Here is an 11,527-nt window from a genome sequence, read left to right as displayed (position 1 = left end):
TCAATATAAAAATTTCAAATCTGACCCATTTGCTCTACTTTTGGTATAATTTTCTCGAGCTATTGATCTCCTACTTGGATTGATGATTTTCAGATATTATGTTTCGTTCCTAGTTCTTCATGTGATGAAAATATGATATAAAAAAAAAGAAAAAGAAATTTAAGATGTCCATGTGGACACAGAGAGAACGGGGAGTTTTTTAGTGCGCAACTCACAGAAATACAGAATCTATTCTCTGCAAAGAAAGAAATATGGAGACCGAAAATAATAGATTCGTAAAACATCAGCCTATCAGAAGCCGAAGATTGTAGGACAAGCTTCGCTCAACGCGGGAATACTATCCCGTCACCTCTCTCATTTGATATAAACCCTCACTCTTGTCGAAGCTCATTTCTCTCTCTCTCTCTGGTCCTTCTGTCGAATTTTTTCTCTCACTCGATCCGTCCTCTCGATTCGAGGGTAAGATTTTAGGGTTTTCGATTCATCTGCTTTTGTATTTAAGATTTTGTGTTCTCGATTAGATATAAGGTTTCTGGACTTATAGGGTTTTCGATTTCGATTAGGGTTTGTTGTTGGACTTGTATTTTACGATTTTTTTTTTTTCGTTTATGTTTTTATCGGAATCGATTCAATCTCAGGTGTTTCTTTTCTTTGTTGTTGATTCCTTTTAATGAATTAGGGTTTAGGGGTTCTGATGGATGAGTTATTGCTTTAGAATTTTTAAGTAATGTGGGTTTTTGTTTCGCATGATCGGTCAATTGTTTGTTTTTGAGGCATTTTTTTTATCTTTTCCCCCCTTTCGATGCTAATGATGTTGAAAACAGGGTACGTCAAATGTCTGTTGATCATCTCACCATCAAACATTGGTGGCTTCTTTTGTGTGACTTTCTTTTCATGAATCGAGGCCGATTGTGGTGTCCCCAACGAATCTTGTTTCGGCACTGGACTTGACAGATCTTTGTGGGGGATTTTTCTTCCTTTCTTTCTGCAATTTGTTATTTAAAAAGACATCTTATTTAGTTGTGGGTTGAATTTAAAGTGTAAAAGGGTTCGATACGAACGGGGTTTCGAAAGAAGTAGTTGTTGTAATTCCTTCTCTGGGTTTTTAATGGTGAGAGCATCCCTCCCTCCTGGTTTTCGTTTCCACCCGAACGATGATGAGCTGGTCATGTACTATCTTAGAAGAAAAATCATGGGAAGACCACTGCGCTTCAACGTTATTGGGGAGCTAGACCTGTATAAGTTTGCTCCTTGGGATCTTAGAGGTATCAACCATTTTTCCCTTTAGCCTTATATATTTTTTTAACTGGAGTTTATGGAAATTTGAGTGGCTATATATTGATGGTTTTGAATGTTTTTGTTCTATATGCAAGCAATACATGGTTCTGTGGCTTTAAGCAAGGTTTAAAATATGAAAGTTTTGGTTGATTAAAAAATCACTACGGTATTGGCCCATACATTCAATACAAACCAATTCATTCTGATACACCCCTGATACATTCTTGAAACATTTGGGTCGATGTTTCGTATCAGCCCATACTGATACATTTTGATACATTCCGATATTTTAAACTATGGCTTTATGTGCAGTTTGCTTCTGATTGTATTATGTAACATTTTCTTTTTGTCCATAGTTTTGAAGGCAATCATATCTTCCACAAATGAAGTTTTACTTGTATGAGGAGAGTGCTATTATGCGAGTTTTTCACTTTGCACTATTTTTTTTCTTTTTGTTTCTAATCAGAGATTGTTTCTTATTTGATGAACTTCCCCCCTTTCTTGCAGAGAGATCTTGCTTACAAAGCAAAGATCTTGAGTGGTATTTCTTTTGTCCTAGAGACAGGAAATATTCAAATGGGTCCCGGACGAATCGTGCAACCGATATTGGATACTGGAAAACTACGGGAAAGGATAGAGATATTTGTAATAAGTCAGAGATCGTGGGGAAGAAAAAAACACTTGTTTTTCATACAGGACGGGCACCACATGGAGATAGAACAAATTGGGTTATGCATGAGTATAGGCTTGAAGACAAGGATCTGGTTGATAGAGGTGTCTCACAGGTAATTATTTGTTCTCCCTCATACTTCGATCACGTATAGTTATATGATCTTTACATTCTTATACTAGATTACGTTTGCTAGAACTCGATTTGTATGATGAACCAGTTAGAATACATTATGCATTTATGATCATTATTCTGTTCGAATAAGACCCCAAAACCTCAAATCTTTTTATAGGCATCCTGAAACCTCAATCTAGACCCTAATTTATCACTATTCAGATATTGGATTTTATCCGTTCCATTGATATTGGATGTTTATCATACTGGGATAAACATTTTGTGTGCTCATTATATGGTTATTTTGGTAATATACAAGTAGATTAGTTACCCCAATACAGGAATATTGTTATGGATGGTTCATGGATTGGGATATGCTTCCTTGTTTTCCAAATCCAGGAATTAGATACAGCCTACAGGCATGGTATCACCATTGTAGTTAAGGGCTAAAGGCACAGAGGCCTCTTGGAACATGAGGCTTAAGGTGCAAGGTGAGGCTGACACTTGAGTGAATAAAGGTACAATAATTTCATAAAAGTGACATTTAAATAATTAAAAGATAGGCTTAGATATACTTCTCAAAAATAGTAAAAGATTTTTTTTTTTTTTTTTGGATCGATAGGTTTAGATATTTTACAATTTTAATGTTTTTTGATGTGTAAAATTTTATTAAGAAGTGGTCAAGGTGACCAACAGAAAGAGTACGATAGAGAAAACAAACAATGAACTAAAAAGGTGGTTGGTGACAAACTCACTCCCATCTCCCAATAAAATCCTCAAAAAACACTCCCCTAAACTCATTGAAAACCATACACCAAAAGAAAACATGACTTGGAGTAGACAAATACAAGGCTTGCACAGTACCAGACTTTCCTTTGAAGACTCCCATGCTCTGTTCCTTCCAAATGTAACATCTATAAATAAGTTGTATACACAAGTTAGAGTACTTAAGTAGATTTAAAACCGAGAAGTTTAAAACAAAAAGTCACAAAATCCCCTCCAATATCCATATGCCAGCCACCATCCCCCTACCTTGAAGCAAATAATTAAGGTTTTGTAATTGTAATGTTGTTAATGAGAGAGATCTATGTATATGTAATGTTGATAATGTGTAGATACATATTATGATGTAACCAATACAAAAAGCAGGACACATTTGTTATATTCAATTTTCGGTGAAGTGTAGTTGAGATACTTGTCTTACTAAATCTGCCACTTCCTGTCCTGACCTCTTTTTAAGGCACTTTTTTGCTACACCTTGCCTTGAAGCATGCCTTGGTTACACTGGGTAATATCTGCGTGAGGTGCAATAAAATTATAAAAATTTAAATTTAAATTATGAAGTATAGGTTTTTGGATACTTTCCAATTATAAAAAAGAGAAGAAAAGGTACTTCGTTTGTTAGAATTTTTGTTGTAGTTGGATTAACACACCATGAAGTAACCACCATCCCACAACCGAGACTGTAACAATTATAAACAAGAGAGATCTATGTAAATATAGCGATGGTATTGTGTAGCATAATAAATATTGTTATGTGACAATAATAAAGAAAAACAAAATTGGATGCATATATTATATTCAAAATCCATTGAGGCGCGTGTCTTGCACCTTGACCGAGGCATTTTTAAGGTGTACACCTCAGTGTGCCTCACTGAATCAGCCTTGCTTCAATTGTTTTACCCCTTGTGGAATGCCTTAGGCACACTCCTTGACTACATTTATTAACACCACGTGTCATTTATTTATTTTACTTTTTTCAGGCTTAGCCTATATGGAAGATAAGAATTATTATTATTATTTGTTGTTTTTGTTGTTAAGAGAAGAAATTGATACTATTTCTAGAATCCCAAAAATGCAGAATTTATGGTTAAGAAAAAAAAATTCCTATGTGAATTTCTAAGTTTCCATACATGACTAGTGTTCTCCATGTCATGACACATGCAATGAAACCTCTAATACTTCAACTTTTTTTTCCTTGTTATCATAGTAACACCTTTTATAGTGTAACATTTACACTTTTTTCTTTGAAAAGACAAACATGAAAATTTTAGGAGTTAAGCGAATAAATAATTACAATAACTTACAAAATAGCAATGCATAGGTATTCATTCTGTACAGAGTCTCCATTTCAGTATTGTGGCAATTCAGCAAAGCTGGGTATATTGAAGGACCTTCTATATCATATGATAAAAATAATAAAGATTATAACAAAACACCCATTCTGGCGATTGCTACCTGGTCCACTTTTATAATGTGAAAAACATTTTATGAATTTTTTAATTGAAAATGTTCCTTTGTCGTTAGTCATCTTGTCATTTTGGCCAATGCTAAATATACTGTGATGTGGTTGTCTTGTCTAGTAAAACATGAGCTTGCATTTAATACCATATTTCATAAAGCACCTAGTGCATCATGTGATGCATTCCTTGCTTTATTAATTGATGTGTAGGTGACCAACAAATATATATTTTGCAGTGTGCTTCACTTCTACAGTTCCTTAATCCCTTCCCTCAAACTTTACGTGTGAATGTTTCTTATTCTACCTATTTGTTTCAGGATGCATATGTGCTTTGCAAAATATTTGAAAAGGGTGGTGTGGGACCCAGAAATGGTGAACAGCATGGAGCACCATTTAGAGAAGAAGATTGGGAAGACGATGTGGAAAACAATTCCATGGTGTCTTTCCATCTAGGTGGCCCTAGTTCTGCGTCGCTTGTACTTGCTGATGGCCTAAATACTGTCACAGAAAAGAGCACGATCGTCCGGCCTATTCCTTGTCAAAATGTGGAATCTAATGCTAGCGAGGAGGATGATATTGAATCTCTGCTGGCATTGCTGAAAGAAGATAATGGTGCTAATGACAGCAAAGTAACTGTTATTTGCTTACTATTTTGGCTTGATCATGTCTGCTATTTATGATAGGATTTGGGGTTTGGTAGGATTCAAAATTATCGTTACTATTATAATAAGATAAGGCGGATTAGAAGTGGTTCGACACCAAAATTTGGATTCCAAAAATGTCCCTACCTTAACTGTTATACTTCATATAATCAGGGTCGTTTTGGTCAAAAATCAAGAAAATTGCAATCCCATGTCTCTAAATCAAGTCGGTTAGTTTTCGAAATTACCAAAATATCATTTTTTTACTATTTAACTTCAAAATCACCCTTTAATTAATATTTTAAATTAAAAATAAGCCCTTCAGAGACTTGTGTGTTTGCACATGCCTCCTTCTAGTAAGTATAATGTCTTTTCTTCTGAATTTGATGTTTTTGTGTACTTCCATGAAGGTCTTTATTCAATCTCAATGTTATTTTCAATCTTTTTTTTTTTTGTTACGTAGATGGTGGCTAATAAAAAAGTCTTGTTTTTTCTTTTTCTGATTTATTCTGTCTTCTTTCATGTTTAAAGTGTAGATGAGTCAAAACCCTGCGTCTATTAAATATGACAATGGTACCCTGCTTTAATAGACAAATAGTAATGAACAGAAATTTGAATTTTGTAGTTGTTTCTGGGTTCTTTCTATTTTTGAACTTTACTAATCCAGCATTTTGTTGGATTTTCCAGAAGCCAGAGTTGATAAATCATGAAAATAATGTTGAAGCACCACCTTGTTTGGATGGCAATGATATTTTTAATGGCTTGGAGGACCTCAGCACCAAGGAAGAGCTGAAGACAATTGATAATTTTCAGCTACATAACCTGGGAGACAAATATGTTCTGGATCAAATGCTTCCGGAGGATGACGTACCCTTTATGGAATTGGATGATCTTGATAATCCCATGGAATGCCTTGCGAAAGCTAATTGTTCCGAGTACGTACAATATGACCACCATAGCACAAAGTCGCAGCTGAATCCAATTGACAAATTCCACCTACCAGGATATAAATTGTTTCCGAGAGATAATGTATCCTATATCGAGTTGAGTGATCTTGAGTGCCCTATGAAATACCCTGTGGAAAGTAATGATTCCAAGAACATCCCTTCTGGGGACTTCTGTGACTGCTCTAAGGAATGCAATACTTTGGATGGCTTGGTTAACGCAGCCCATTCTTCCAATGCTGTTTTGCCCCCTTATGGGGTAAGCACATCTCATGCTATGCTGCAAAGTGGACCTGCTTTATCTGAGGATCTCTTGGCCATGGTCTCAAATGTAAGTTCTTTCATTTTCCTTTATTTTTCATGGTTTCAAATCTTGGTTTGACGTCTCTTGTCCATGGACGAGACTGAGTTGTCTCAGACGAGCCAACTCGGCTCGGAAGAGATAAACCATTCAACTTGGTTTATAATTATTTACTCCTATATTTTAATATGGGGACGGCATCACCATCCGGCATGTTTTGTAAGCTGGGTTAGAAGTTTCGGAATGGGCTGATTTTTGGTGAGGATGATCTCCTTGCCATAGAGATCATTTTCACCAAAAATCAGCCCATTCTGAAACTTCTAACCCCAGTTTACAAAACATGTTGGATAAAACATTGAATGGTGATCCCGCCCCATTTATATGATCATAATTATCCCTTTTTATTATTATAAAATAAGGTAGATTAGAAGATGGTTTTACTATAAAATCATTTTATTTATATAATAAATGTTTAAATAATTCTAAAAAAATAATTGTTTTAATTAAAATATACAAAACCCCCTGGTTGGCTCAGATGAGTTTTACCGACCTCGGCTGAGATTTTCAAAATATCCTCCAAATCAACTTGTTTATCTCGTGAGATTCTGCAGATGTGAGATGGCATTTCTATCTGTATCATTCATAGATAATATCAAGATGAGTGCCCGAGTCATCTTGGTCACAAATGAGATTTAAAACCATGCTTCTTGTTCTTTTCTCCAATATATATAATTTTTTTTTTCTGTTAAATTTTTTAGTTGCAGCACTTACGTATATTAATATTGCAATTGTTACAGGATAATCAATTTGGAGGTTCTGCAAACTGTGAAGGCACCAGGCAAAACCCCGTGGCTCCTTCAGATGGAGAACCAGAGAGAGAATACACAAACACTTCAAGAGGTAGCTTTCGCCGTCCTTGGTGCCATTCTGATGCCAGGAACTAGCACTTTTATTCTCTGTTTGTCATGCATATATATCCATTAATGGAAGATGAAGAGTCTATTGCTCTACTTTTACTTTCTATCCTACAGTTTGCAGTTAATACTCATGTGGGTTGCAACCCTGTGATTAAATCTTCATTTTCTCTTCTTAATAACCTAGCTTGTTTATGTAGTCTCCAAGATAAAGGTTCTGCGACCTCTGATTTGTGCTAAGGGCAGCAGCAGAGGGTGCAGCAGGTTTTGTTGAATTCTCTTAATTGGAAAAAACAAATGTGTTGTAAAATTCTACTGCTTCATTATTGTGTAATGTTCCGTTCCAGGTGAACGGGAAAAAGCTTCCTATTCGAGACTTGAATCCCTGTTGAGTTCCATCCCAGCTCGTCCTGCTTCAGCAGCAGAGTATCCATCTAAAACTGAAGAAGGAAAGGGATCCAAGGGCAATAGTAGTCTCTTTGCTTATTATGGTGGCTCTTCCATTCATGTCAAAGCTGAGGTGACTGTAAGGTGTCGGTGCACTAAGGATGCTTTGTCAGTCAAGTTGGGGGACGTCCCTTGTATGTGTTCTGGGCACAACCTCATAAGGAAGGAGGCCTCTGCATGTGGCAGCGGGTTTACATTTATGTTTCTTCTTGGTGTGATTACAGCTTTGGTGTGGGTCTTTCTCTTTGCAATGGGTGCTAAATTAGGCTGGTGCGCATGGAAGCTAATTTTATCGTAGTGGTCGTTCTATTTCAAGTTATGGTTTACTTTATTGTGATTGATGACCATTAATGGATTACGATTCTATTTAAGATCTTACAGAGAACCCTTTGACTTGTCTTTCCAAGAGGGTTGGAATAATTATTTAGTGTTTTGGTAGGACCTTAGATGTGCTTCCAGTATTTTTCGGACCCTACATATTTCACTTATGATGATAATTTTTCTAGATATATTAGTAGAGGATTTATTATTAGTGTAAATGGGTTGGTTCGTGGAATCATGGTTCAAAATATCGTATTAGTCTGTATCAACCAATGCGAAACAATGAATGTTTCATCTATTTTTGGTGAGACTATTGGTTTTTCTTTCGGTGGAAACATTGTCTCAAGGCGAGATTTTTAAGTCAGTTTCACATATATATATATATATATTAATTTCTTCATAATCATACATCACATAATTAAGTTGGTAATTAATGTTTTAGTATATTTTTCTATCATTCAGCCCTATGGGTATTATTATTATTATTTTTATTGAAATGGTACTCTATATAATTAATTTATATTGGCTTTACCAGATTTTTCAGAGGTAATTTTGTGTCTATTCTTGATTATAGATAATTTATCTATGATTAAAGTAACCGGAAATGGGATTCAAATGTATAGTCTTTAGGATGACTGAAACATGTTAATGCTTAGACTTGGTTTTATGGCCTTTTTTTTTGAACTCATGTAATATGGTAATGGTCACGTGTTGGATACAATTAATTTTATAATGTAGGAACATGAATGCTCTGATGGACTCCTGTTGTACCCTCTTATCTTGTTTATGGACCATTTTTATTTAATTAAATCAATTTTTTTATCAGTTGATAAACATTGGGGCCCTTGAGATGTTGTTATAACTGCATAAAACCTTATGCAATTACGTTTTTCTTTTTATACATTTTTTGTGAGTATCCAGAAAATGCAAATATATATATATATATATATATATGGGTAGTTCATGGGACATATGTAAAAACAATGGTTATTCAAAATATGGGTTAGAGGTTTTGAATTGAACTGAATTTTTGCGAGGATGGTCATTATGATGAGAAGATCATCCTCATAAAAAATCAGTTCAATCTAAAATTTCTAAATCCATAAAAGTGATTTACAAATTATTAACAAAAAATCCACAATCCACATTCTAAATCACTTTTAATGGGGTTAAAAATTTTAGATTAGACTGATTTTTTGGTCGGATGATCTTCTAACTCATTTTTTGAAAATTTATTAATGTTACGTTGTTTTTACATATGTTTTTTCATATGTCTCTTGATCCGTTCCATACACATATATATATATATATATATATATATATATATATATATATATATATATATATGGGTCCCGTTCAGCACCCTAAGCTTTACCACACACTTTAACAAACGTGTTTTGTCTTACATGGGTTAGAAGTTTTGGAATGGGCTGATTTTTGGTGAGGATGATCTCTATGGTGGGGAGATCATCCTCACCAAAAATCAGCTCATTCCAAAACTTCTAACCCCATCAAAAATGATTTACAAAAGATGGACGGTCCACGATTTTTCAACGTGTAAACATGGGGATAAACATTTCAGAATGGGCTGATTTTTGGGGAGGATGATCTTCTAATCATAGAGATCATCATCACCAAAAATCAGCCCATTCCAAAACTTCTAACCCATGTAGGACAAAAAACGTTTGTTAAAGTGTGTGGTAAAACTTAGAGTGCTGAAATGTTTATCCTCATGTTTACACGTTGAAAAATTGTGGACCGTCCATCTTTTGTAAACCATTTTTGATGGGGTTAGAAGTTTTGGAATGAGCTGATTTTTGGTAAGGATGATCTCCTCACCATAGAGATCATCCTCACAAAAAATCAGTCCATTCAAAAACTTCTAACCCATGTAAGACAAAACACGTTTGTTAAAGTGTGTGGTAAAACTTAGGGTGCTGAACGGGACCTATATATATATATATATATATATATATATGGGTCCCTATCCGTGGCCAACAGTTTGGCAAACATTTTGGCAAACACTTTTTCAAAACATGGGTTAGAGGTCTAGGAATGGGCTGATTTTTGGTGAGGATGATCTCTACGGTGAGGAGATCATCCTCACCAAAAATCAGCTCATTCCAAAACTTCTAGCCCCATTTTACAAGTTGAAAAATCGTGAACCGTCCATTTTTTGTAAACCATTTTTGATGAGGTTAGAAGTTTTGGAATGAGCTGATTTTTGGTGAGGATGATCTCCTCACCGTAGAGATCATCCTCACCAAAAATCAGCCCATTCCAAGACCTCTAACCCATGTTTTGAAAAATGTGTTTGCCAAACTGTTGGCCATGGATCGCTACCCTATATATATATATATATATATATATATATATATAGGGTCCCGTTCGCAACCCTTAGTTTTACCACACACTTTAACAAACGCGTTTTGTCTTACATGGGTTAGAAGTTTCGGAATGAGCTGATTTTTGGTGAGGATGATCTCTATGGTGAGGAGATCATCCTCACCAAAAATCAGCTCATTCCAAAACTTCTGACCCCATCAAAATTGATTTACAAAAAATGGACGATCCACGATTTTTCAACGTGTAAACATGGGGCTAAACATTTCGGAATGGGCTGATTTTTGGGGAGGATGATCTTCTAATCATAGAGATCATCCTCACCAAAAATCAGCTCATTCCAAAACTTCTAACCCATGTAGGACAAAAAACGTTTGTTAAAGTGTGTGGTAAAACTTAGGGTGCTGAACATTTCCCATATATTTTTGTCCTACATGGGTTAGAAGTTTTGGAATGAGCTGATTTTTGGTGAGGATGATCTCTATGATTAGAAGATCATCCTCCCCAAAAATCAGCCCATTCCGAAATGTTTAGCCCTATGTTTACACGTTGAAAAATCGTGGATCGTCCATTTTTTGTAAATCAATTTTGATGGGGTCAGATGTTTTGGAATGAGCTGATTTTTGGTGAGGATGATCTCCTCACCATAGAGATCATCCTCACCAAAAATCAGCTCATTCCGAAACTTCTAACCCATGTAAGACAAAACGCATTTGTTAAAGTGTGTGGTAAAACTTAGGGTGCCGAACGGGACCCTATATATATATATATATATATATATATAAATAAAGTTTGAGGGATGCTATTAGCACTCCACCTTTTACTTATTATTACACCCTAATTAAAAATAAAGAGAATAAATGAATGGTTGAGAATAAGTTAGAAGTTTGGGGGCCATACAAACTTAAAAAAAAAAAAAAGATATTTAAGAAAATATTCATCCAATTCAAGAAAATATTCATAAACATCATCTGCTGCCTGTTTGAACTCTGGATTCTCTGATAGATCTCACCAAATTGATATAGATATCATTAGCTCCCTAAACTTCATACCATCCGATGAATCCTGAACTATTCTTTGCTTCTTCACACCGCAATCATCATCATCATCACCACTGCCATGTGAGTTCTCACTAGATCCACAACTTAGACGAAGATCCACCTGAATATTCTAACAACTTCGAAAAAATAAAAATAAAAAGATTAATTTTCATCGGTAAATTTTAATTTTAAATTTGAGAGTTCGGTAGTCATCCATTTTCAACACCAGCAATAAAGTTCAAAAAGGTTTTTTGGTTGAATAATTTTTCTTT

At 35.1% G+C, this 11,527-nt stretch overlaps 1 protein-coding gene across 2 annotated transcripts; it reads left to right on the top strand.

Annotated features, from left to right (window-relative positions):
* Positions 1–298: 298 nt before the first annotated feature.
* On the top strand, positions 299–8,107 carry LOC147404179 (NAC domain-containing protein 82-like). 2 transcript variants are annotated; one of them, XM_086440035.1, is made up of 8 exons: positions 299–459; positions 825–1,265; positions 1,786–2,063; positions 4,622–4,933; positions 5,633–6,220; positions 6,988–7,090; positions 7,305–7,368; positions 7,452–7,656. In XM_086440035.1, exons 2-8 carry the CDS (start codon positions 1,109–1,111, stop codon positions 7,453–7,455), a joined length of 1,506 nt encoding a protein of 501 aa, XP_086296161.1. In that variant the 5' UTR covers positions 299–459; positions 825–1,108; the 3' UTR covers positions 7,456–7,656. The 2 variants fall into 2 exon arrangements, with proteins under 2 accessions (XP_086296161.1, XP_086296160.1); XM_086440034.1 differs by lacking the exon at positions 7,305–7,368 and having other exon boundaries at positions 7,452–8,107.
* The last annotated feature ends 3,420 nt before the right edge of the window (positions 8,108–11,527 follow it).

This window comes from Akebia trifoliata, chromosome 4, assembly GCF_017979445.1.
Source record: "Akebia trifoliata isolate Shusen 1 chromosome 4, ASM1797944v1, whole genome shotgun sequence".
NCBI lineage: Eukaryota > Viridiplantae > Streptophyta > Magnoliopsida > Ranunculales > Lardizabalaceae > Akebia > Akebia trifoliata.
This window is presented reverse-complemented; position numbering and strand designations above follow the sequence as displayed.

Bases quoted from the DNA above. Each gene is read 5' to 3' on its own strand.
- LOC147404179 (XM_086440034.1), top strand. From the start codon at position 1,109: ATGGTGAGAGCATCCCTCCCTCCTGGTTTTCGTTTCCACCCGAACGAT. The intron at 1,266-1,785 runs GTATCAACCATT...CCTTTCTTGCAG, and splicing joins TGCTCCTTGGGATCTTAGAG to AGAGATCTTGCTTACAAAGC. The intron at 2,064-4,621 runs GTAATTATTTGT...TATTTGTTTCAG, and splicing joins TTGATAGAGGTGTCTCACAG to GATGCATATGTGCTTTGCAA.